The 24,893-nt window shown below is 41.1% G+C and overlaps 1 protein-coding gene across 1 annotated transcript in view; it reads right to left on the bottom strand.

The window, feature by feature from the left end:
- Positions 1-20,223, bottom strand: part of LOC147607133 (Chlorophyll A-B binding family protein) — a 90,450-nt gene extending 70,227 nt beyond the window's left edge. The window contains exons 1-3 of the mRNA XM_086791498.1: positions 20,071-20,223; positions 18,300-18,485; positions 18,037-18,187 (exon numbers count right to left, since the gene is read on the bottom strand). Coding sequence (XP_086647624.1) covers positions 18,037-18,187; positions 18,300-18,485; positions 20,071-20,223 — 490 coding nt within the window. The remainder of the gene's footprint in view (positions 1-18,036; positions 18,188-18,299; positions 18,486-20,070) is intronic.
- Positions 20,224-24,893: the final 4,670 nt, after the last annotated feature.

Here is a 24,893-nt window from a genome sequence, read left to right as displayed (position 1 = left end):
TATATATCATATATTTCCTAACAAGTTTGCACAGTCTTTTAAAATTTTTTCACACAGAAAGCACACAAAAATGAAAAACACAACCAACCTCGAAATGGGATTTTTTCCACTTTATCTGATATGCTGTTGTTTTTTGCCTCGATTTTCGGGTCGAATTTTGAGGCTGCTGGTCAGAGGCCAAAACGATCGATTTTGACCTCAGACGCCCAATACTGATTTCAAAGAGCTCGATGTCGGCTTTTCGATGAACACTAGAGCACGTTCATCGAACTCACGATCTAGGAGATACGAGCCTCCAAACATGGCTGTTTTCTAGGGTTTTTTTTTTTGCTGATGGACCCCTTTCACAACGTGACCTAGCAGGCTACAATTCACAGCGTGAAACAGACTTCATGGATTTTATCAAATTTGAAAAAAAAAATTGACGCGAGAACTATTTCACGCCGTGAAACGCTTAGGACATGAACTGATTTTTTTTTTTTAAGCGTGGGGACTGTTTCACGCCCGTGAGACAGTTAAGGGTTCATGCCGTGAAATGCTTAGGATATGAATTGATTTTTTTTTTTGTGTGGGGGCTATTTCACGCCGTGAGACACTTAAGGGTTCACGCCGCGAAATGCTTAGGATGTGAACCGATTTTTTATTTTTATTTTTTTGGTGCGGACCCCTAAGATGTGAACCCTTAAGGCGTGAGAGTGCAGAAATGGTTCACGACGTGAGCCACGTGACTCACGCGGATTTTATTTTTATTTTTTTGAGTCTAGAGGAAAATTCGAACTCCCTTGTTGGGAGGGATATTTTTTGAATTTTAAAATGAGAAGATATAGGCATTTTCCCAAAAAGGTAAGTGGGAATAAAAAAAGTCAACCTTTTTCATGAATGACTCCCAAAATGGATAAGTTGACAACTCATGAGCATCTACTCATTCAATGCTTATTAGCCTTAATAAGTTATATAAAAAAGTGATTAAAAATTAATCAAAGATTAACCTTTCACTAATCTTTCCCTCTTTTAGACTAATCAAGGGCTCTAATTAATCCCTAATTAGATTAATCAGACTCTTAATTTTTATCTCTTCTTATAAGGCAAAATTAAGCAAAAGAGAGTCAAATTCCTCCAATTGATGTAATTAGGTGTTTTGATGCATCTACATACTCACAAAAAACTCAAAAACACTAATTTCAACTACTTACATGACCAAATTAGACCCCAAAAAACATATTTTCTAATCTTTTTGTCTCTTGAAGTGGATTAATTTCTCTTAATGATAAAACTAGTTAATTAAGAAAAATTATTATATTTCAAGGATTTTTTTATGGTTTTGAGAAATTTTTTCAATGATTAAGCTACACCTAATCTTTGCTAACACTCTAATGCATACAATTCCAACAAAAAATACACAATTTAAGCTAAAAGTAATGATTTTAGTTCTATGTTTAACTTTAAAGAGAGCTAACATTCACTAAAAATGCATTCTATTGCATTGTTTGATGCAATGGATGCAAACCAAGCCTAATACACTCTATATACAAGCCCTAAGAACATTAAAAACCACATTAACAACAACAAAAACAACAAATTAAGCTAAAAATTAAGCAAAAAAACATTCTTTACAAAACAAAAAAGAGAGCTATTTCTTACAAAATCACACATAAATCTCCATCAAACCCACATCTTTTTTATGGGAAATCATTAATAAAGATAATGGGCAATGGGTAATTCGTAGATTAGAAAAAAACGATGAAAAAAGCTAAGGGATGGCTCCCTGGCAATGGCACCAAAAATGTTATGGCTCACCCTAACCCCCCTTGAAACACATCCAGCAAGAGATTACCTGGTGAACCGCAACTGTCTCATGAGGATCTTTCCAATGGCCAAGCTCGTAACCCTTGAGGTCTCCAAGCTCTACAACTCCTTGAGAAGCAATTCCACACGCCTCCCCCCACGACCAAGTGTTATCACACCATCACGTTACACTATGGGTACTTGTCCCTCCTCTCACCTCACTTCACTAACACACACTCACTATCATGCATTAGGGAGAAATATTAGCAAGAGCAAGACTCTATTGCAGAATGGGAGAGTCCCATGTATTATGAGAGAAATTCACTTATATACATGGCCGTAAGTGTTTACACTCACTTAAACTATGGTCGGCCAAGCACTTTAGGCTCATAAGAGGCTGCTATTACAATGAATACTCTCATAATATATTCATTAAGTACATCACTTATCACTTCATCTTCCTCTTAGTACTGTTGTGCTCCCTTCTCAAGCAACTCTCTCCTCCATAGACCAAAGCATTCAGGTACTCTCTCCTCCAAAGAGGACATCCGAGCTCTTCTGAAAGGTATTTTCTGAACCTTCTTTTTCATTTGAGTCACCTTTTGCTGTGAATAGATCAGAAGCCAGAGCATGCACTGAATCGCACCCGGCTCGCTTGATTTACCATGGTTAAAACTAGTAGATAGTTGTATATTTTGAACCACAGTCGTTAGATTTATTGCTCTTCAATTCTAAAAAAAGGGGCTAACACGGGCCGCTTCCAGCCCCTTTTTTTGTAATGTTTGTTAAATTGTTTCTGCTAAAATATCTTGCCTTGTATCTAAACAACATGTCATTTTTTTTTTTGCTACATGGTTTTTGCAAATGTCTACACATGATATGGAAATCATGGTGTTCAAGGATGTACTTATTTTTAATGCTTGACTCCTTCCACTATATAATGACTATAGTGTTGTGTCGGCAAGATCATGGTGCTACTAAACAGATCCCATGGACATGGTTTTGCATTTAGGTGTCCTTTCATTACAACCACATGGTCAAATCTATTGAGCGACTGTGCCCAAGGAGTCCAAGATTTTATATTGATGGAGAAGAGATACATAGTGTATGTATATTGATGGTTGCTTGTCTGATTCCTACTCGAGGTCAAGAACATGTGTACAAACCCCCCCATAGGTCATTTATATTATATCACTAATAGTGTGCATGCATTATGCAATTAAGAATGGCATGGTTGGCATGTAAGTGTTCCTTGTGGGAGAAATGTACTTGAGTTATCGTTTATATATAGATATAAACTATGGTTGACTTGTCTTGCAGATGCACCATCTTACTGTGGTGTTTACAATGTCATACTTATGTTACCCTGAGCAAGATTATGTAGAAGATATGTCCACTTCACAGGATAACTATATGATAAATAGGGTTGAGGCGGGCACTTCTTTTTGGGTTGATCGCTTTCATCTCTACCTAAATGCAGAAGAGTTTTTTTTTCATGCTATGGCTGCATTTTTTGCATGCACTTTGGTAGAAAAAGTTACACTTTGGGTTATACATACATTACACAAGCTTGCATGTATTGGTGCATGTCTATATCCATGGGTAGACTAGCCATATGTCGGCCAATGCCACAACCATTGGGAAGTAGCCCGCGTCGATGCGGGCTACTTCCCAATGGTTGTGGCCTTGGCCTACACATGGCTGGGTTCTACATACTTATAGTGTTTACAGTGTCATACTTATGCTACTCCCCGAGCAAGATTGTGTAGAAGATATGTCCACTTCACAAGATAACTGTGATAAATAGGGTTGAAGCGGGCACTTCTTTTTGGGTTGACTGCTTTCATCTCTACCTAAATGTAGAAGAGTTTTTTGATCATACTATGGCTGCATTTTTTTCGCACGCACTTTGGTAGAAAAAGCTACACTTTGGGTTATACTACATTACACACGCTTGCATGTATTAGTGCACGTCTATATCCATGTGTAGGCCAAGGCCACAACCATCGGGAAGCAGCCCGCGCATCGACGTGGGTTACTTCCCAATGGTTGTGGCCTTGGCCTACACATGGCTAGGTTCTACATAATGAAAGAGCATGCAACAACATACATTACACAAGGCTGGGGTTCTACATAAGTATGGTGCACCATGGCACATACACAGTATAACCATGATGGGTTCTACATAGTCAGAATGGTGGGTTCTAAGTTCAATATGTTCACCATACAACATGATCATGAACAATTTCTATGCCATGTATCGGTGCATGTATATCCAAGGGTAGCAAGCCATGTGTAGGCTAAGGCAACAACCATTGGGAAGTAGCCTGCGTGTCGGTGAGTAACTGTCACTTCTATGCATATTAATCACTTCTATGAGTATATGATGTTAATCTTTAATATTCTTACAGTCACTTCTATGCCCAAGCCATGGTCAAGTGATGGCCAATAGTGCGAATTGTTATGTCATGAGATTTTTTATTATATGGATTCTCTTTAAAGTTCTTATGTTGTAGTTGTCTTAATGCAGAAGGTAGGATACATATTCTTCATGCGTGTTTTGTGTTCACCGGATGGAGAGAAAAACTGGTAGAAAACAAAAACAAACAGTGAAAAGGAGGAGCAATTGCGTGTTGCTCAAGGAAAGCAACAAAGAAATAATGGACAAAGTTAGTCCTTCGGCTATTCATGAGTTGAAAAAGGCTTTTGGAGATGGTAGTGGGATGGATGAAGCGAGGGGGAAGAGCAATTGGATGAGACTCAAATTGCAATGGAGGCTTCCCTTCAAATAATGCCATATGTATCCACCTCTGAGAATGAGCCAGGGGCCAGTGGAGGAAGGTGACATGACCATGATTCCTGGTGAGGACATCATAAGGAGGACAAAGATTATGAGCTCTACAGTCTGTCTACCTATTCCTTTATGTCGCTTGATTCCAATGCTAAAGTCCGTGGATTACGAGATAATGTTTCTTCTCTAAAGGCAGCCTCTCAACATGAGGGTTACATGGAGGAGAAAGGAGTTTTTATAGTGTCCTTGTGTACATCACTTGGGGAGAAGAGGTAATGACATTCAGTAGAGTTGGGATAAGCACTAGAGGGCTATCAATATAGAGTTTGAAAATGACATCACGCATAGTGACGAGCTGAAAATCTTATCTGGACACATGTTTTATGTTTGGGAGGGAAATCATAGGACAGTGGCATGGTCATCAGTCAAAAAGCTTCCTCTGTGGCTTAGGTAGTAATAAATACTTTTCAGGATCGTGGCACTATGGAATACACCATTGTTGTATCGGAGACTGCAAATTCTCCAGCCACTTTGCAATATCTCGCTCCCTATACAGGAGCAGCTCTAGCTGAATACTTCATGTATCGCAAATAGCATACCTTGATTATTCATGATGATCCCTCTAAACAAGCCCAGGCTTATCGACAAATGTCTCTGTTACTTAGAAGACCACCTGGGCGAGAAGCATATCCAAGAGATGTTTTTCATTCACATGAATATGTAAGTCTCTTGGCATAATATTTTTTTGTTATGTAATATTTTTAGAGTTTGGTGTCATTGGGATGCTTATCAAAAATTTAACCTTCCTTTTTTGTTTTTATATATAGTCTCTCAACACATGTCCTTGTGGTGCCCTCACTCAGAGACAAGATTGTTAACATTGCAAATATTTTCTCGACTAACTCTCAAGATTTTTTGAGAGAACTCGGATGTGAAGACAATAGATGCCATCCATCAAAGAAACATCAAGGGAGTCAAGCCATGGTTCCCCTTGACACGGAGATACCTTGGAAAGCTTGTTTTAATGTAGGTTTCCATGCACACCTGACTATACACTATAGGATTACTATGAGGAAGTGAAGATAGAAGGAAGGAGATACATGTTTCTGTTGGTGAGAAAGATTGAGGTCCGTTCAAGAGACAAAGAGGTATAGGCTCTGAAGAAAGTGGATATGGTGCAGATGGCTGCACAACGTCTAGTGTTTAGGTACATACATACAATCTAGGCTCTTCACTTTGGAGCCTGCTTTCCATGGCTTTGAATATTGCTTGTGTTTTGGTTGAGGTTTGCAAGCAACCTGTCTGTGAATTGTTTGGTTGAGGTTTGCAAGCAACTTGTCTGTGCATTGTTTTTTCAATATATATTTACTCTATTTGAAGGAGAGCCAGCTTTTGGGTGGTATGCGTGTCTGGGCAAGGTAGTGGATCTCTTTGGCTAATGTGGAAACCACCATGTACCCCCAAAATTTCCATTCCCTCAACCATTGGGAGTTGGATAATTGTCCATGGTGGTTGGACATGGAGAAAGGCCACATCCTAGAATGAGAGAAAGAGGCATTCAAGATGCATTCTATGATGAGTAAGGATACACTGGATGATCTGATCCCCCATTGTCAACACAAGGCAATTTGTGGAAACTTAATGTGAAGAATGATATTTGTTCTTCCTAGCTTGTTCGTGGGCTTGTAGGTGAAACAAAAAGAAAATGGGGAGCTAGTGTTGTTGAGACGCATGTGGAGCATATTGATGATGACTTGCCCGCCAATGAGGATGAGTTGGCTCGTACTAGTGAGTAGGTGGCTTCCTCCTTTGGTAAGTCTAGTGACCATTGCATCGTGGTGTTTTTGTGATGGTTTTCCTTTGTTTTGTGCCCTTGTGCAGAGCCTTTGTTGTCATCTACATCTACTTTGAAGCTTCCCAATTCGTTCGTTTTTTTGAAGGAGCACACTATACGCTTTGATGGTGTCCCTTCATGCATGGCTATTCATGGGGACTATACTGTGATTGGCAAGACTTTTGTTAGTGGTCAAAGAGATCCCGTGTACGCCTGCATCCACGAGTTCTTCACATTGAAGAAAAACCCCACGAGTTGTGTGCATAAAGGAAAGGTAAGCAGGTCACATGGGCAACTGACTTTATTTTGTTGGACCTCCCATTTGGAGGGAGTCTACATGGGAGTGCACAGAGGCCTCCATGGGATGTGCTTACAAAGGACCATGTCTGGTGTATCTTTGGCAGCTGCTACTCTTTTTGATAGTGGTTGGTTGGTGGTGGTTTCCTACATGGCAGGTTTGAGCTTTCTTTGAAATCAATTTTCTGTTCTCGCTGATTACTTGTTGTAGGATCCATCTTAGTCAAGATTTTCGAGTAGGATCCATCTTAGTCAAGATTTTCGAGTAGGAGATAGCATGGGGTGGATTGAGCGCTACTCATAAGTATATGACTTGGAGATTTGGCGACGGATTGTGGTCTTCCATCACTCTGCATATGGTTAGATTAAACAAGAGGACAGCATGACAGAGGTAATGTGACTTGCCCTTTCAATGCCCTATGTTAGTTGCGTTGATGTTTCTATGGTGTTAAGCAATTGGATTCTGTTGCATGGTTGAGTTTATACTTGTTTCTTGATTGAAAATGTAGTTCCGGACTTCTATGATGTACTTGGTTCGCAAAAGGAACAACAAGCAAACCATTGTTTAAGGCTTTGCGAATGGGATCCATGGACTCATGTGTTATGCATTACCTGCCAGTGAGTGAGCGCACTATCTCAGTGGTGGAGGATTGGAGATTCGAGGTGGGCTGGAGATGAACCATACATTTCTGTCATACTTCTTGGAGATGCTATGTTGTCCACAGGATATTGTCTTGGAGTTAGGGTGTGGCATAGCACCCGCTCTAAAGGCATGCCTCCGTTCAGGGAGATCATATGTTTCATTGGACATAGATGATGCCATCATCTCTAGCCACGTAGATCCATACTTGTGCACCTACACTGGTGTAGGTTCTTCTTTGAAGATGATAGTGGATAAGCGCTTGGAGAATGAGGTCGATGCTCATGCGAGGGTGAACCCCTATGAGGACTAGTGAGTTTCAACTGTCCCTATCTGACTTTTTTTGCTCCTTTTTGCTACATTTGGTGTGGTGCTTTTCTACTAGACTGACATTCCCACTATTCCTCTTTGTGTCTTTATCTCTATCATATAAAGTGTTCCTTGTTCACTATATGTGGCAATGGATGACTATTTTTATCTTAGTGTTTTGGGTATTTGGCTTGTCCTTGACACATGTAGTTTGGACACCGGCACTTAATTTCATATTTGAATTCACCATGTCCTTTCTATCACTCTCTATTTGGTTGATGAGTTGAAATGTGGCTATCAAATATATCCTTAACATTTTGGGGTTCAATGCAAGCTTTGTATGTTTGACACATTTGTGCTTTTGTTGTCATTGTAGTGCATTGCCCTCTTATGCGGAGGCTGAGGCTAAAAGAATGGTTGCGTGTGAAAGGATGACATGAGCACATCATCAACACTCATGCTTTTATGTGGATGATGAGTGTGCGGAGGGTTAGATAGTGTGCTAACAACCATTCACTCCATCCTCTCGAATGATGTGTTTGATGTCATGATATTTACATTTTAAATTCTATTTGGTTTTATTTTTTGTTCATGGCTATGATGAGAGTGAGGAGGGTAGTAGTGTTGTTGGTTGGTAGGTGAGGATGCACAACTGGATGAAGAGTGAGAGGCGATGAGCAAAGCAATAGTCTTTGTCGTTGATTACAATAATAATAGGTCTACACTATGGTGTTGGTGTCGACAAACAACAGTAGCACTATCAAGGATATAAACCCTAATCCTAACTTCTTAGCTTGCAGGTTATTGGTGAAAATCAACTAAAGCGATAGGGGAAGTCAGAGTGGCATAGAAACATATTGCCAATTGTGAGATCAGGGCTATGGTGGATCGTGCTGCTCAAGGAGACTCAAGGAGAAGAGAGAGAGAGAGAGAGGGAGGGAGAAAATAATGCTCCAAAGAGAGAGACAATTGATGGGCACAAAGAAGCTTATGATTAATGTTGTGAAATCATCAAGTATAATGTCCCTTTTTGTAGGCTGGGAGTCTTATCTTTTGACTCAAACACAATCACACAGACTAACACACTGATGACACATGGCAACACTTATCTTATCCACTTATAAGGGTGTGTTCACACCTAAGCAGGTGTTCACACACACATACATGAATAAGGATACACACACACACACACACACACATACTATTCACACACGAACATACATGGATACACAGGTGGACATTTACACATGAGTACACATGATGGCTACATGTGAAGCTCCAAAATACACAATAGAGTTGATTGGGGCTTTCTAGAGGGCATGATGTACTGGATGGGGTTCACAATGGAATGGATCCATGTTTCAAGACTTTACTCGACCTCTCACAGTCAGGTTCTAACAAATTTCCCCTTTCTCGCTCAGTTCGACAGGGCTACCCCACCACTAGCACCATACCTCTTTCCATTTGTCGTCGAGGCATGAGAAGTTTTCTCTTAGATCAGGAGATGGGGCTCTAGGGATTGCGTCTCGCCATCTATACTTATGAGGAGCTACTGGATTCAAAGTTTACAGATGACACAACATCATACTTATCCAGAGATGTGGGGAATCTTCAGAGATTCGTAGAGGCAAAGAGATCTTCTGTCGTGCATCAGAAGCATAGATCAACTGGCACAAGTCCTGTGAGCAGCATGTCATCAATGTATAGAACGATGACCAAAAATGTGTCCTTACTCTCCTCTTCTTCACATAGACGGGGTTTTTGCGTAGGCTCTCCAGCCACCCCAACTTGGTATCCAGTTGAGGCTTTCTAGTGGATACCAAGGGGCACCCTAGTCTTCTACCTTGGATGCCAGGTGGGCATCGATATCTCTCCCAAAGCAGCAGCTAGCCCCTCTTCTTTGAGCATTTGGAAGAAGCCTTTATACTCGAGTTCTGCCGCTAGGCTTTCCTTACCTGGTTGAGTGGTGGTGGAAAACCAAGTCCTTCTTACCACCATGTGGTATATTAGTTCTTGCTAGGCCTTCTCCCAAGCCTGCATTGGTTAGGTACAGCGGATCTATAATTTTTTGTGGGCCGTTACGGATGGGAGACTTGCCTAGGCCAAGGTGGCTAGGAGAGTGATCATTCAGCCCCCCTGACACAGAGGGGGCCTAGGCATCATTGTGCAACCTTGCCATTCAGAGTCGTGCCCTATTGGGTAAGTTCATTGTTAGAGGACTTCTCCCAGGTGGTGAGCCTTAGAAGGACTTCCTCTTGGGACCAAGATTTCAGCCCAACTCCAAGCTTGGGGGGCCCTTGGCTATAGAGCACCATATGGATCTTCATAGAGATGTGGGCCCATGGCTTTAGAATAGCTTTTGAGGATAGATTTTTCACCAGCCTACATGAGCTTGGGATCACCTTAGACTGGTAGATCCCTTGGAGATTGGGTTGCATTCAGATAGCTTTCCCATGAGGCTCATGAGAGAGGCTTAGCTAGGGGGCAGAGACATACTTAGCTTTGACACTGACTCTACTATTCCTCAGGAGTGGCTAACCCCTATCCTTGACCTGACCCTCGTCGGTAGTGGTGGCTGGATGTGTTTACTAGGCACGGATGAGAACTATGCCTTGCTCACTTTTTCTATTGGACCCCATGGTAGATTATAGAGAGATCAAAGCCCCCTTTGGATGACTTCAGTGGATGAACCTTATAGAGGGCATCAGATTTCATGCACATGAGTGGAAAATTGACCCCCCTCTGGCCAAGGTGTCCAAGGAGAGACTTTGGTGTTTATGGATTTGGGATAGCCGACCCCTCGCACCTCCCTGAGGGAGTGGACTTGGCATGATCCTCCAAATAGGGAGGAGACTCTAGAGGTACGCCATTCTTTGCATATAGCTAGGCTATAGGATCCAGATGCCCAAGGTCAAGGGCACCCTGACATCAGCAGCGAGACACTGGCAGTCTCAGGGCCTCTCACTGTGTTTTCTCTCAGATTTTTGGAAGAGGCTCTCAGACAATTTTCAGCCTCAAAAGATCACTGTCTTTTTGTGGCTGTGACACACAGGTGTTTGGTGGTTGGCACATGGTTGGCCATTAGTGGTGGTAGACCAGTAGCTTGTCCAAGGTGTAGCCACCCTTAGGAGTCTCAGTGACATTGTCTTTGCCCGAAGGCTCAACAAGTTTGGCAGCAGATTCTCCGCATTTTCATGATGGACAAGACCTCTATTCCTATCATTTCATGGGGCACTTTGCTTGGGTCACTAAGGTTGAGATTTTCATGGCTTATGAGGAGGAAGGTGAGAGGCAAGCCCTTCAAGTCTCTCACCTTCGCATTTCATCAGTACCAGTCTCCCAGCTCCATCTACTGATCACTTGACTTCGGGTTCGTGCCAAAGATGCGAGATTCATAGCAACATTACAGCCTAGCACATTTAGAGAGTTCAATGTAGCGAAGTCATCAAAGGCACCCACACTCCACCTCTACAGAGTCCATCAGGAGCATTTGGCTTGACATCATTCATACCCTCTACGGGGCGGCTAGCAGGGGAAGTTGTAGGGTGGCTCTGATTGTATGTGGAAGTGCAAGGGGAAGCCTGCTTGAGGCTCTGGCAATTTGGCCCTTTTCTTACAGATAGAGGTGGTGAGCCCCTTTGGCACTATAGACCACCTATGTGGTTATTCCCTCCCCCACCCCCTGTACGAGATAGCCTTCTCCTCATAGAGCAGCCAACCAGAGGAGAAGTGCATTTTTCCCCTCCCCTTTTATTCTTTGATCCTCGCCCCATATATGGAGGTGAGTTTTTTTTGTATGTAGCCCTTTGAGGTTGGTTTTTGTTAACTAATAGAAGGATTCTTTTTTTGGGAAAAAAAAAGTAATCATTCAAACTCAATAAGTACGTAAACAAAAGCATAAGTAGCCAATTAACCTCAGTAAGCATAGATAAGAAAAAGCATAAACATAAGCCCTCACCATAAGCATAAGCATAAACATAAGAAGTTTGAAGTGTGACATGGATAAATCCAAAGGACCTTAATAATAATTCACATAAGAACTCAAACTAGAGCATGCTTTAAGGGTCTCTATATAGTACTAATTAAGGGCTTTTTGTTGCTGGCTATTTTGAGTGTGTGATTTCATGTAACTCTTTTAAATGGTTTAAGCACCTTTTGGAGAAAATATTCAGTGTAGAAAAGGACTTGTACAAAAGGTTTAATTAAGAGAGCCATTGTACATGATAAAGAGGGTTGAATGGTTTCTTATGTGTGTATGTGTGTGTGTTTTTTTTAACATTGGCTCATTAGTTTATAGTGTGTGCTCTAAATGTGCTCATTGGTTACTCTTTAGTTTTTTACTATTAGTGTGGTAATATGAATTTAATTTTTTGACCTCTTCTCTATGCGCAATATTTTCTATATGTTTGATTTCATGTTACAAGATGGAGAGAGGTGGAAAGAGGAGAGCCATGAAAGGGAGAGGGTCCCTTTGGTTTCTCCATTAAAGATTTGCCAAGTGAAACTTTAATTAATGGAACTCCAGCTTCCCCAATAGGTGAGGACAATGTTCAAAGTGAAGAGGAAGTTAATTGAAACCCAAGGGGTCCCTTTGGTTTCTCTTGCAAGGATGAAAAGGGGGGAAAAAATAAATACCCGCCCAGTGAATATGAATTTAATTTTTTGACCTCTTCTCTATGCGCAATATTTTCTATATGTTTGATTTCATGTTACAAGATGGAGAGAGGTGGAAAGAGGAGAGCCATGAAAGGGAGAGGGTCCCTTTGGTTTCTCCATTAAAGATTTACCAAGTGAAACTTTAATTAATGGAACTCGAGCTTCCCCAATAGGTGAGGACAATGTTCAAAGTGAAGAGGAAGTTAATTGAAACCCAAGGGGTCCCTTTGGTTTCTCTTGCAAGGATGAAAAGGGGGGAAAAATAAATACCCGCCCAGTGAAACCTCTATTAATGGAACTCCATCTGCCCCAATAGGTGGAGACAATGTTCAAAGTGAAGAGAATATTAATTGAAATAGGTGCTCACCAAGGGGAGAGACAAGATGAGTATAAGGTGGACATGGAGCTCATTGATTTTAACTTGCATCTTGCTAGTGGAGTGGTGATGTCAGTGTTGGGTGATACACACGAATGAGTGCCCACATATCCCTTTATACAACTTGATTCCATATGAAAGAGTTAGAGGGTTAAGAATGATGTAGCATCACTCAAGACTGCCTTTGTCTTAATTGTAATAAGTAGCTTGCATGAAGAATTTTTCTTGTTTGCAAGATATGCTCACAAGCTTTTTCCTAACTTTGGTTTTCAAACATAGTTGTCTTGCTCCAAAACAGTCTTAGAGGAGTTGTGTGTTGCCACACAACCATGTTCATCCTTCCACATCCCCAAAGATTGCACATTGTAACATTATCTTGAAGACATCAAGCCAGAGGGAAGAAAACATGTATCTCTCTTTCTTGGGAGCAAAGGTAGAGCTAAAGGGGCGGCAGCAGGGGGGGACGGGGGAAAGAGGATATGGGTCCACACCAAGAAAGCTTTTAGAGCTAGATTAGGCATAGCAGCCCATACAATGGTACTCTAGTAATCCAATAACATTCCTTAAGTGGTCTCTGTTGAAAAAGCATTTGCTCAATGCTCCACCCTCGTGTTGTTTCTGTGGGTGAACTATTTTGTAAGGCCCCCTTTATGAGGAGTAGCCCATTGTGGTGAGTACCCGGGCACTAATTTAGACACTGGATGGTGGCCAAGTGTGGCAAGATGGTTAGGAGATGGCTTATGTAGACTTGGCATTTTGCCAAGTAGGATGCATGCTTATGCAGTCTAAGTGACTGTATTAGTGTGAGTGGTGAGGACAACAATCCAAGGACACACTATTCTCGGGTTGTGGGATTCGTTTGAGATTCCACACGGTCTCAGATAGCCATGAAGGCTGTGCATTATCCCTATAGTATGGTGTTGTAGTCTAATAGGGTCCCAATTGGATGATGTGGTCGGTTGGTTATTTTGGACCAAGTAGGCTTGGTCGGTGTGGCTAACCTACATCCATGCCAATCTTGGGTACTAAATATAGACTAGTTTGGCAGCCTTAGTTCATCATCGAGTTTATTGAGTTCAAGCACTCTTGTAAGCAAGGCATCCTCCTTCCAAAGTCTATTTAGATCGCCCTCAAAGCTCCTTACCCGAAGCACATGGTCGCCATCAGTTTGTAATCAAGATTTATAAGCAGTAACATTGTTTACTCCCCACTTCTTTCTACAATTCAGTGCTTTGTATTATGTTGATCTAGCTTCCGCTATTGTGTATTCTTTCCTATAGTCTCTCCTTTCTTGATATAAAATTTAGGTTTGTGATTTACAAAGTTTAATGGATCTACATCCATTCAATGGTTATGCATGGATATCATTCTTGTGTAGGTATCAATCTCATTTGTTGAAACAAAAAAAGATTACTTAACCCATACAATGTAAGGGGTGGACTAAGCTTTCCAATCCTTCCTCTTGCATGCATCCTCAAAGCATGCATTCTCTATCACTATCTCAATTGGATCTTGAAAACTGTTTTCCATGGAAGAGTTTTGGGTTTCCATGGAAGAGTTCTGTGAAAAAGGTAGTCCAGATTTTTTAAATTTATGTTGAGGGCACAACCTAGGTTGGCAAAAAAGCCAAATTGGATTAGCCTTGAGCTGTAAAGAAACTATTTTTCTACAGATCTTTTGATACCTTGTGGATATATGGACAATGTTTTTCATGGTGGATGTACCTTCTTCATTGTGGTTGAAGTTTTGGTTCCCTTTGTTTGGCATTATCTTGTGAGGAAGCATTCGGTTTTGTGGCATTATCTTGTGAGGAAGCGTTTAGTTTTGTGGGTTTGGGTAGCGTAGATGATGAGGCTTGGGTGTTCAACAAAGGGGTTGCTAATGTCAAGGTCACACTAAAACTATAGTGATGTCCTCCGTCCGATGCCTTGGGGATGTTTACAAGATGGGATGTCAAGCATAAAGTTTTGGTGATAGAGAAACCATTTTATCCTTTGCTGAGGTTAGTCAAAGAGGGGTTCTCGGAGTAGAGGCTTCATCATGGGGGAGATGTTTGAGAGGCAAAACTCTTGGGCAAAGAGTTTGTTAATGTTGAGGGTTACCCTTACCAAAGTAAAATTTGACCTTTGCCTAATGACCTGAAGGTCATGTTGAAATGGCCCTAGCGTATCTAATAATAGTCCTAGAGTCATTCTCACATGAACAAGAGGAGAAAGAACGGCCCTAGGCCATTCTTGCTTCACTCCAAGGCCACGCTGGAGTTGTCACGAGGCATCGTAGAATAGTCCTTAACCATTCTTAGTTAGCCTCAAGGCCATGTTGGAGTGGCTTGGGGCATTCAAGAATGGCCTAGGGCCATTCTTTCCATGCACGACAATTACACGAATAGACTATGTACAACAATCACGACGTTTACACTAAAACTATGAAAGAGATTAACTTGGAAAAATAATTAAACATGACAATGTAAATGATCAATATTTCTGTCGTCGTCAAATCATCAAGAATGTACATAGAATCAAAGAAAGCTATAATTAGCTAACAACTCTTCACCAGCATGAATATTGCATAAGGTTTCCACCACACATATGTAGCCATACTGTGTTGAATTGACATTCTTATCTTATGTACACCAAGGGGGTAATTATGGGTGAAGAGTAAAACATACATTTGGTCTCATGTTTGTGCCTTGACAGCTGTTTATGTATCTTGCTACATTTTCATACTCTACATCACCAATGAAATACACCCTATCCTCTGGACTATCTACCTTGGGATCCTCTTCAAATGAGTACTTCAAAGCTCTTGGATTCAACTTGCACAACTCCTTCCAATCATGGAGATAGTACTTGTCTCCACCATAATGAAGAATAGTCACACCTCTTGGAAGAGAAGAGAATAAAAAAAGTCCAAGACCTGCTTCTTGTATGGTTGAAGAATGGAACATAAAGGTTACATTATTAATTTCAAACATTTCATCAATTGGAATAGGAAAAATGGACGTTCAAAGAGGATCACGCTCTCTCACATATCGCACAACACATGGTATAGGGAGGTATGCTTGATTTTCTGGGTTTGTACCAAGCACAAGCAGTATAAGTGAAATTAAAGACCCATGCTATAACTATTCTATACTAGCTTGTGCATTGTACATGGTTGTATGTAGATAGGAGTTTACTTTGCACCATTAGTAGACACAAGGGAGACTAGATAGGCACTTGTTATACATTCTAATATCCAACAAGGTACAAGGGGAGTAGATTCCAATCTTCATCGAACACAAAAAAAGTAGAAAAGCATGTCTTGAAGCCAATATAAAATGGTAACAAAGGTATAAATTGGATCTATGCCATTAAAGAAGAGAAGATTTCTCTTCTCATCATACGGAGCATAAATTTTCCCTGAGGCCACTTTATGCTCATCTATACGTGGAGAGATGAGAATTGACCTATTATGTGGCACAGGATTATGCAAGAAAGTTGGGTGATCCATCAAGCCCATTCTAGAATGTCCCCTGGGCCATTCTCGCATGCCCAAGAGCATCAAGAGTGGGTCATTCTTACACTTGTTGTGCATGAAAAGAATGGCCCTAGGGCCATTCTCATGGCCATTCCAACACAACCTTAAGATTGAAAGAGGATGCAAGAATGGCCCTGGGATAATTCTTCGACTTGTGGTGCTAGAAACGAATGGCCCACGGGCCATTCTTGCACTTGTTGTGCATGACAAGAATGGCCATTCTTGAATACTCTTTCAGGCCTTGTTTGCCATGAAATAATGGCCCTAGGACCATTCTTGCACACCTGAGGCCATTCTAGGATGCCCTAAGGCCACTCTTGCATGTTGTGAGGCCTGTAAGGCAAGCAATGGCCGTTTCTTGCACCTCTTGTGCATGAAAAAAATTACCCTAGGGCCATTCTTGGATGCCCCATGGCCATCTCAACAAATATGACCTTGAGGCCATCGGGTCATGCAAGAATGGCCATGGGGCCATTTAAGGATTCCCCAGGGCCACTCTTACATGTTCTTTGAGGCCTTTAAGGCAAAACAAGGGCTTTATTTCCCATGCAAGGATGGCCTTAGGGGCCATTCTTAGATGCCCCGAGCATGCAAGAAAGTTGGGTGATCCATCAAGCCCATGCTAGAATGGCCTAGGGCCATTCTTGCATGCACAGGAGCATCAAGAATGGCCCATTCTTACACTTATTGTGCATGAAAAGAATGGCCCTAGGGCCATTCTTAGATGCCCCATGGCCATTCCAACACAACCTTAAGACCAAAAGAGGATGCAAGAATGGCCTTAGACTTAGAGAATAGCCCTGGGATCATGCAAGAATGGCCCACGGAAAATTCTTGCATGCCACAGAGGGTGATTTTTGAAGCCCTTATATCAAAATAGTGGCCTTAGTTGCCATGAAAGAATGGCCCTAGGTCCATTCTTGCACCTGTTGTGCAAGAATAGAATGGCCTTAGGGCCATTCTTGGGTGTTCGAGAGCATGCAAGAAAGTTGAGTGGCACCAAGGCTAGAATGGCCCCCCCAGCCATTCTTGCATGCACATGCTCATCAAGAATGGCCCTAGGGCCATTCTTGGATGGTCCATGGCCATTCCAATATGATCTTAAGGCTCGAAGAGCATGCAAGACTGGAATGGTCCTGGGGCCATTCTTGGAAGAATACACTACAGCATTTCAAGAATGGCCCTAGGGCCAATCTTAAGGTTGATGTGCATAAAAAGAATGGCTCTATGACCATTATTAAATCATTATATTGTGCATACAAGAGACTGTGCATAGCCAAAAAACCCCACTTTTCATATGTAGTTTGGACCTAGGGCCATTCTATTGTACATAGAAGAGACAAGAATAACTTCCACAAAATTATTTTCTTTTATCTGAGCGTATAAGCTAAGAAACCAAACCTGCAGAGCAGAAATTTGTCTCACAAGCAAGGGTTGGGCTTTTTCAGCTGCTTGCGAAACAGATGCTTGGGAGGTAGAAGTAATAGTTGGTTGTGGGTCCTCAGGGATCTTTTCCCACTATCTAACACTATGATCCAACTTTGCAAACGCCAAGAGATTGGAATGCATGTCATCATGGTCTTGAGCTCTCTCAACTAGACATATTACCTCTCTTTTTGCCTTCAGTGCTTGCTTTGACACAAAGCCATTACTATATGCATTAATCATCTCATAAGATCTTGCATACATAGACTCTTTTTGCTTGCTTTGACACAAAGCCATTACTATATGCATTAATCATTTCATAAGATCTTGCATACATAGACTCTTTATGCACTGATCGATGACCATGGCCTTTTTCACTTGTAAAAAGACTATGGGGTCCATACTCTTTCCTTTATCATACTCCAATGGTAACATAGTTGCATTTAAGATGGGACCCTGAGCGCCAACATAGTTGTCATATCCTTCATACGTGTTTTCCTTGCTCAAAAAAATAAGCACACTGAAGAGCTCAATTGCACCGCGGCATGGTGCATCCTGCACAAAATGTAGAGCACCATAGAAAATTCTATGCCATCTAGGAACTTTCTATAGAGCATCTTGTAGATGCACAAAAGGCAAGGAATTCATATTGTGATTGTGAGACTACCATGATGCCATTTAACAATTGAGAAAATCTCTCAATGCTCCACTGCATATCTCTTGCACTCCCTTCTGTGCTATCCAAGACACACAATCCAATCGGCATTTTATTTTGAGAAAATCGAGCTAAAAAGTGTTCACCTTCCATCTCTAAGCTCACAATGGGAATATGCCATGGAAGATCAGTCACAACCTGCTCTTACCTATTAACAGCATTAATCCATTGTATGTAACCCTTTGCATCTAATGGCAGCTCCAAGTTCGTCTTACCAACCTGCAATCTTGCCTTTATCCATGGCTCACACTTTTGATGAAGCACATGGTAGACACTATCATTAATGTGATAAGTTGAAGCCATCTCCTACCAGTCCTTGCATTTCTTTGAATCATCAACATTGTTGAATTGAAGCAATAGTTGTTCTTGCAAAACCTTATCCTACTTCAGTAGCATCACTCTATCAACCATGTCAATATTTTCCTTCTTTGTTGCAACCCCCATTCAAGAGCAAGATGTCCCCTTTCAAAAGCTCTATTTGAATAAGCTTGATCATGTCCTCTTCTAAACCACACAAGCATCTGAAATGAGATGGATTAGGCTTCTTTCCCCCAAGTTGGCCATTCTCGACATCTTCTATAATCTTTAGCCAAGTATAGAAGATGTCATCGGGGCATGTAACCCATTGATGATTCGGCACTCGAATAGAAATTTTGTCATCTCACGAAAAACAAATAGAACATAAACAACAAGATAGTTCCAATTCTGGTACATAAAAAAAGGTATCAAATAAGATTAAAAAACATAAGATACAATGACTTACATCCCAATTTACACAAGAAGGGTGTCCCTTTGGGGCTCCAACTGCTCATCTTCTTGAAGGCTTTTTATAATGCTCGTAACTGGCTTCTCAAGTGCTTTAATATGTCACTATAGGGCTGCTTCGTGAATAATGCTTGTGCCTCTAGATTTGCCATCTTGGAGATGACAACCGTCACTGTTGGAGGTGCATTCACAACAATCCGAGCCTTTCGATACCTATAAACATCTTTCAAGTAGAGTAAGCTCGGATGAAGATTATCCTCTGATACAATTGCCTTTGCAGCATAGATAGAATGTTGGCCATCTATGACCCAATATGTATATTTTTTAACATCCCCTGCCCTTAGATCTTCCTTGGCTAGTGGCTCGTGTATCCCTTCAGAAATGAGCTTGACAGGCATTAGGTACGCACATGAACAAGGATTGTTTGCCTTTCTAGCAAACCATCCACAAATTTCCTCTACTTTGATAATGTCCATGGGATGATATATAGTGTGGTTGGGTGCTACCAATTCTCCACAGGAATTTCGTACTCAGTGTATAAACCCAGAGAAAAATATTGTGCATACTACTCCATCCCTCCTAAAGGGGAATCCTTCGCCTTTTTTCCTTTCTTAACTAGATCTTTTGGGTTAGAAATGGTTAGAGTGAGCCCCCCAGTCTCTAAAGTTGTGGCCACCTATTGTACCTTTGACTTTTTTGATCTTTTTGATGAGACACCAGCCCGGGAAACCGCATCTCTCTTTGTTACTTTCTTTTGTAGTATCATAGTAAAAGCATAGCATTTCATTTAAGTAATGTCGGAGACATTCTCTATAGTCAGGTTCCACCCTCTAGAGAACATAGAGTCCTCTTGATCAACCCTCATACGATCCCTCCTATATGCAGTGGGAGAGAGTTGGTACGTGAGATCCCCATGGGTCTCAACATCAATGCATTTGATTTCTTAATGCAAATATACCACAGAAACATTGATTGCCTTGACCTGTCCCCTACCCTCAAAAGACTCCTTGTTGCTGTCTTCCGTCTGAATGAAGAGATGGATCCGATGTAGCTTTTTGCCTTGAAGGTCATAGAGATCAAGGTACCAATCCTTTGAGTCTCCGTTGGCCATGTCAATGCTTGAGGGAAATGAAAGCTTCCTTTTGCTTGACATCTTTTTCTATGCAAAAGTGCTTTTTGTAAACCAAATTAAAAACCGATCTAACATGTTTACAAAAATAAATAAAGTAACAATGCACAAGAGCTAAAAAAGATAAATTCATGTAAATCACCATAAGGAACGGTCCTTAGGTAAATAATAGCATACCCCAAGGGCATTCTTGAATGCTGCTATGGGGCCATTATTAATTTAAAATTACATGAAAAGAATGGCCATAGGGCTATTCTTGGAAGCCTTGGGATCAGTTGTGCATGAAAAGAATGGTTCTTACACCTATTGGGCCATTCTTGGATGCCCCATGGACATTCCAAAATGACCTTGAGGCTTTGGGTCATTCAAGAATGGCCCTTGGGCCATTCTTCCACCTATTGTGCATGAAAAGAATGGACATTCTTGGATGCCCCATGGTCATTCCAAAATGACCTTGAGGCCTTGGGGTCATGCAAGAATGGCTCTTGGGCCATTCTTCCAGTTGTGCATGAAAAGAATGGCCCTAGGGCAATTCTTGGATGGCCAATGTCCATCCCAAAATGACCTTGAGGCCTTGGGGTCATGTAAGAACGGCCCTTGGGTCATTCTTCCACCTGCTGTACATGAAAAGAATGGCCCAAGGGCCATTCTTGAAAGCCCCATGGCTATTCCAAAATGACCTTGAGGCCCAAGGGTTATACAAGAATGGTCCTTACACATGTTGTGCATGGCAAGAATGGTCCTAGGGCCATTCTTGGATGCCCCATTGGCCATTCCAAAATGACCTTGAGGCCTTGGGGTCATGTAGGAATGGTCCTTACACCAGTTATACATGAAAAAAATGGCTCTAGGTGTAAGAGTGCTTTTGATAAGCTAAAGGTTGCCTTAGTAAACCAACCATGTTCTTAAATTGCCAAATTTTTCTATACCCTTTAAAGTAGTAAACAGATGCCAGTGGCTTTGCCTTAGGAGGTGTACTCATACAGGAAGGTCATGAGTAGACTATGAATCGAGAAATCTTAGGCCGCATGAGAGAAATTATGCTGTGACTTGGAATTACTCTTAGTAGTTTATGCTCTAAAGCTATGGAGACATTATCTCTTGGGATAGAGATTCACCTTGATGAGACAAATCATCAAAGTCTAAAGTGGATCTTCACTCAGAAGGATCTCAACATGTGTCAAAAAAGGTGGATGTAGTAGACCTTGCAAGAATTTGATTTTGAGATTAAGTACCGGCCAGGGAAGAAAAATGTGGTAGCAGATGTGCTCAGTAGGAAAGCCTCCTTGCTTGTAGTAACATTAGTGTCAAATCCGTTGGTCAGTGAAGCAAGAGAGAAGATCATGCAGGATAATTTCTTTGCCTCTATTGCTACCCTACTTATGCAGGAAAGCAAGACTCCTCAGGAGATGAGTCGAGTTCATGGGTACAGATTGGACGATGGATGCATGTATTACAATAATCGGCTATGAATTCCTAATGATGAAGGAACAAAGGGAAAAATTCTGAGAGAAGCTCATGATAGCCCGATAGCTAGACATCCAGGTTTCATAAAGACCTACATGTCTATAAAGAAGAGTTTCTTTTGGCCAAGACTTAAAAAGGATGTACTTAATCATGTGCGTTAGTGTTTAGTATGTCAGAGTCAAGGCAGAGAGAGTTAAGATGCCAGGAAAGTTGCATCCCTTAGACATTCCACAAATGAAGTGGGAATGTGTCAGTATGGATTTTATTACTGGACTACCGTCATTCAGAGCAATCAGGTTACAACTCCATTTTTGTGGTAGTTGACAAACTAACCAAGGTTTCCTATATGATTTCCAGTAAAAGAAACCTACACTACAGTAGATGTTGCCAGAATCTTCCTCAAAGAGATTTTCAGGTTGCATGGATTACCTAGAAGGATAGTGAGCGATCGAGATCCTAAGTTTACGTCAAGGTTCTGGACTGCATTCTTCAAAGCAGAAAAAACTTTCCTATATCTCAGTATAGCCTATCACCCCGAGATAGATGGCGAGACAGAAAGAGTAAACCAAGTGATAGAAGATATCCTTCGGTCATGCTGTGGCCGAGAATCCCGGAAGTGGTTAAGCTACTTGCATCTAGTTGAATTTGCCTATAATGCCTCATATCACTGGAGTATCGGGATGAGCCCTTTCAAAGCTCTATACGGACAAGATTGCCTTACACCATTAACTTGGTCCGACCCATTGATCAGGGTCGAGATGTGCAGATAGACGCTAGATGATATGGAGTAGCAGATGCAGTCAATCCGTAAGGATATTCAAACAGCCCAGGATAGACAGAAGCAGTATGCTGGTAAGAAGAGAACAAATATAGTGTTTGAAGAACAGATATGGTGTTTGAAGAATCAGATATGGTCTTCATTCGAGTACGATCCAAAAGAAGTTCTTTATCTTTAGGGAAGTACAAGAAGCTATCTCCTTGATATTGTTACGAAGAAAGTAGGAGATCTAGCCTATGAACTTCTTCCACCTCCGCATCTGAAAAGGTACATAATCTGTTTCGTGTCAGCTTGCTTAAAAGGTATGTACCCAGCCAGAGTCATGTGCTAGATGATGAGCAATTGACTTTTCTGACTCAAGGTCAGATGGAACTCCAACCCGAAAAAATCCTAGATGTTTGGAAGAAGGCTCCCTTTAGAGGATGCCACTTGGGAAAAAGAAGATGAACTGGTAAAGGATTACCCCCAGTTTGTGAGATGAGGGCATCTCGCATTTTTCAAGTGGGAGAGGACCTTTCAGTCCCCACCACCACTGATCATCCCCTTTTCAGAATGCAAAAAGGCATTGTTTTCCCTAGAGAGAGAAAATATTATAGAGAAAGGTAATAAAAATTTAAAATATTTTTGGATAAGTATTTTCTTCCAGCCAATAGGAAGTGATCCCCTGAAACAAAATTTTAGTCTGAATTTTCTAAGTTGCATTAGTTTTGGACGGTGGGTGAACCAAGGAGGCCCTAGTTCAAAGTTCTAAGCTTTATTAAATTATTTTGAATTAAAAAATGTGATATCCTTATCCAATAAGATTGGAAAATAGAATTAAAAGAAAAATGGAAAAATTTGGCATTATCCACAAGAAAATATTAAAGAAATGCTCACAAGAGATTTCATAATCATGAGTTTCTAATATGTAAAGGAGACTTTTTGTGGAGAAAATTGGAAAAAACCATAAAATTTAATTTTACCTCCAAGTTTGGCTTGATTCTCTATTAGCACAGTGAAGCCATTCATTCACATCTCATCCATTCACATCTATCCCGATTCACATCCCATCACATCTCACCCATTCACATCACATCTCATTCATTCACATCTATCCCGTTTCACATCACATCACATCACATTCATTCACATCACATATCATCCATTCACATCTATCCCAATTTACATCACATCCATTTCACATCACATCACCTCTATCCATTCACATCCATCACATCACATTCATTCATATCCATCACATTCATTCTTATCAATCACCATCCCATTATATAAATTCTATCCACATAACATCACATCACATCTATCCACATCATATCTCATTTATACACATCTCATCTCATTCATCCACATCCATCCAATCGTTCACATGTACGACTACCTCATCTATCCATACATTCATATCTATCACTTCACATCCACATATATTCATGTCACATCACATCTCTTTACATCACATCACATTCTTTCACATACACATCCACATCCATTCTTTCACATACACATCCACATCCATTCTTTCACATGCACATCCACATCCATTCTTTCACATACACATTCACATCCATTCTTTACATACACATTCACATCCATTTTCATCACATAACATCCATTCACATCCCGTATCATTCATTTACATCCCGATTCACATGACATCACATCTCATCCATTTAATCACATACATCCACATCCATCACATCTATTCACTCAGGGACCTGCTTCGTCGGCCCTCGCCCATCGTACCGGAAGCGCACCATTTTTCAACCATACCGAGGTTAGTCAAGACCTGGGCAGGCTTTGCCGCGTGAGCCGTCCATTGAACACTCCTCGCCAGATGATTGCAACCGAACTTCCCTTAGAAAAACATATACCTATGCTCCCTCCTAGCATTCTGGCGTAAGACAGTCCTTTAGGAAAACCAGGTTTCTATACAAGTTTTCAGTTTGATTTTCTTTTGAATACAAGGAGTATTTCTTAAATCAGTATCCCCAAAACTTCTTGATCGGAATTCTGAATTTCATACCAGAATTTCTCGAATTCTATAACCTTGATCCACAGAATTCAAAGGGTCTCAAACTTAGTTTCAGATTTGGCGGGAGTTTTAAGTGTATATTTCTAAACTGGTCACACCTTCTTTCCTCGCGGATAAGATTTTTCTTGAACTATCTTTCTCGAAAAGGTTTGATAGCAACCGTAGGCTGCTTCTTTCTGCTCCAGTCACAACAGCACTCCCCAAAGAAAACATGAAGCCACTAGTAGATCTTCTATCTGAGATACTACCAGCCCAATCAGCATCTGTGTACTCATGTACACATATCTCTATCCCAGTTTCATAAAATAGTCCACAATGCAAAGTAGACCTCACATACCTCAGTATGCGTCTCAATGCATCCAAATGTGGCTTCCGAGA

This window comes from Cibotium barometz, chromosome 56 (assembly GCF_041138505.1).
Source record: "Cibotium barometz isolate CiBa-2024 chromosome 56, ASM4113850v1, whole genome shotgun sequence".
In the NCBI taxonomy this organism is placed as follows: domain Eukaryota; kingdom Viridiplantae; phylum Streptophyta; class Polypodiopsida; order Cyatheales; family Cibotiaceae; genus Cibotium; species Cibotium barometz.
Note: the sequence above shows the minus strand (reverse complement) of the source record. Positions and strands in the feature narration are given on the sequence as shown.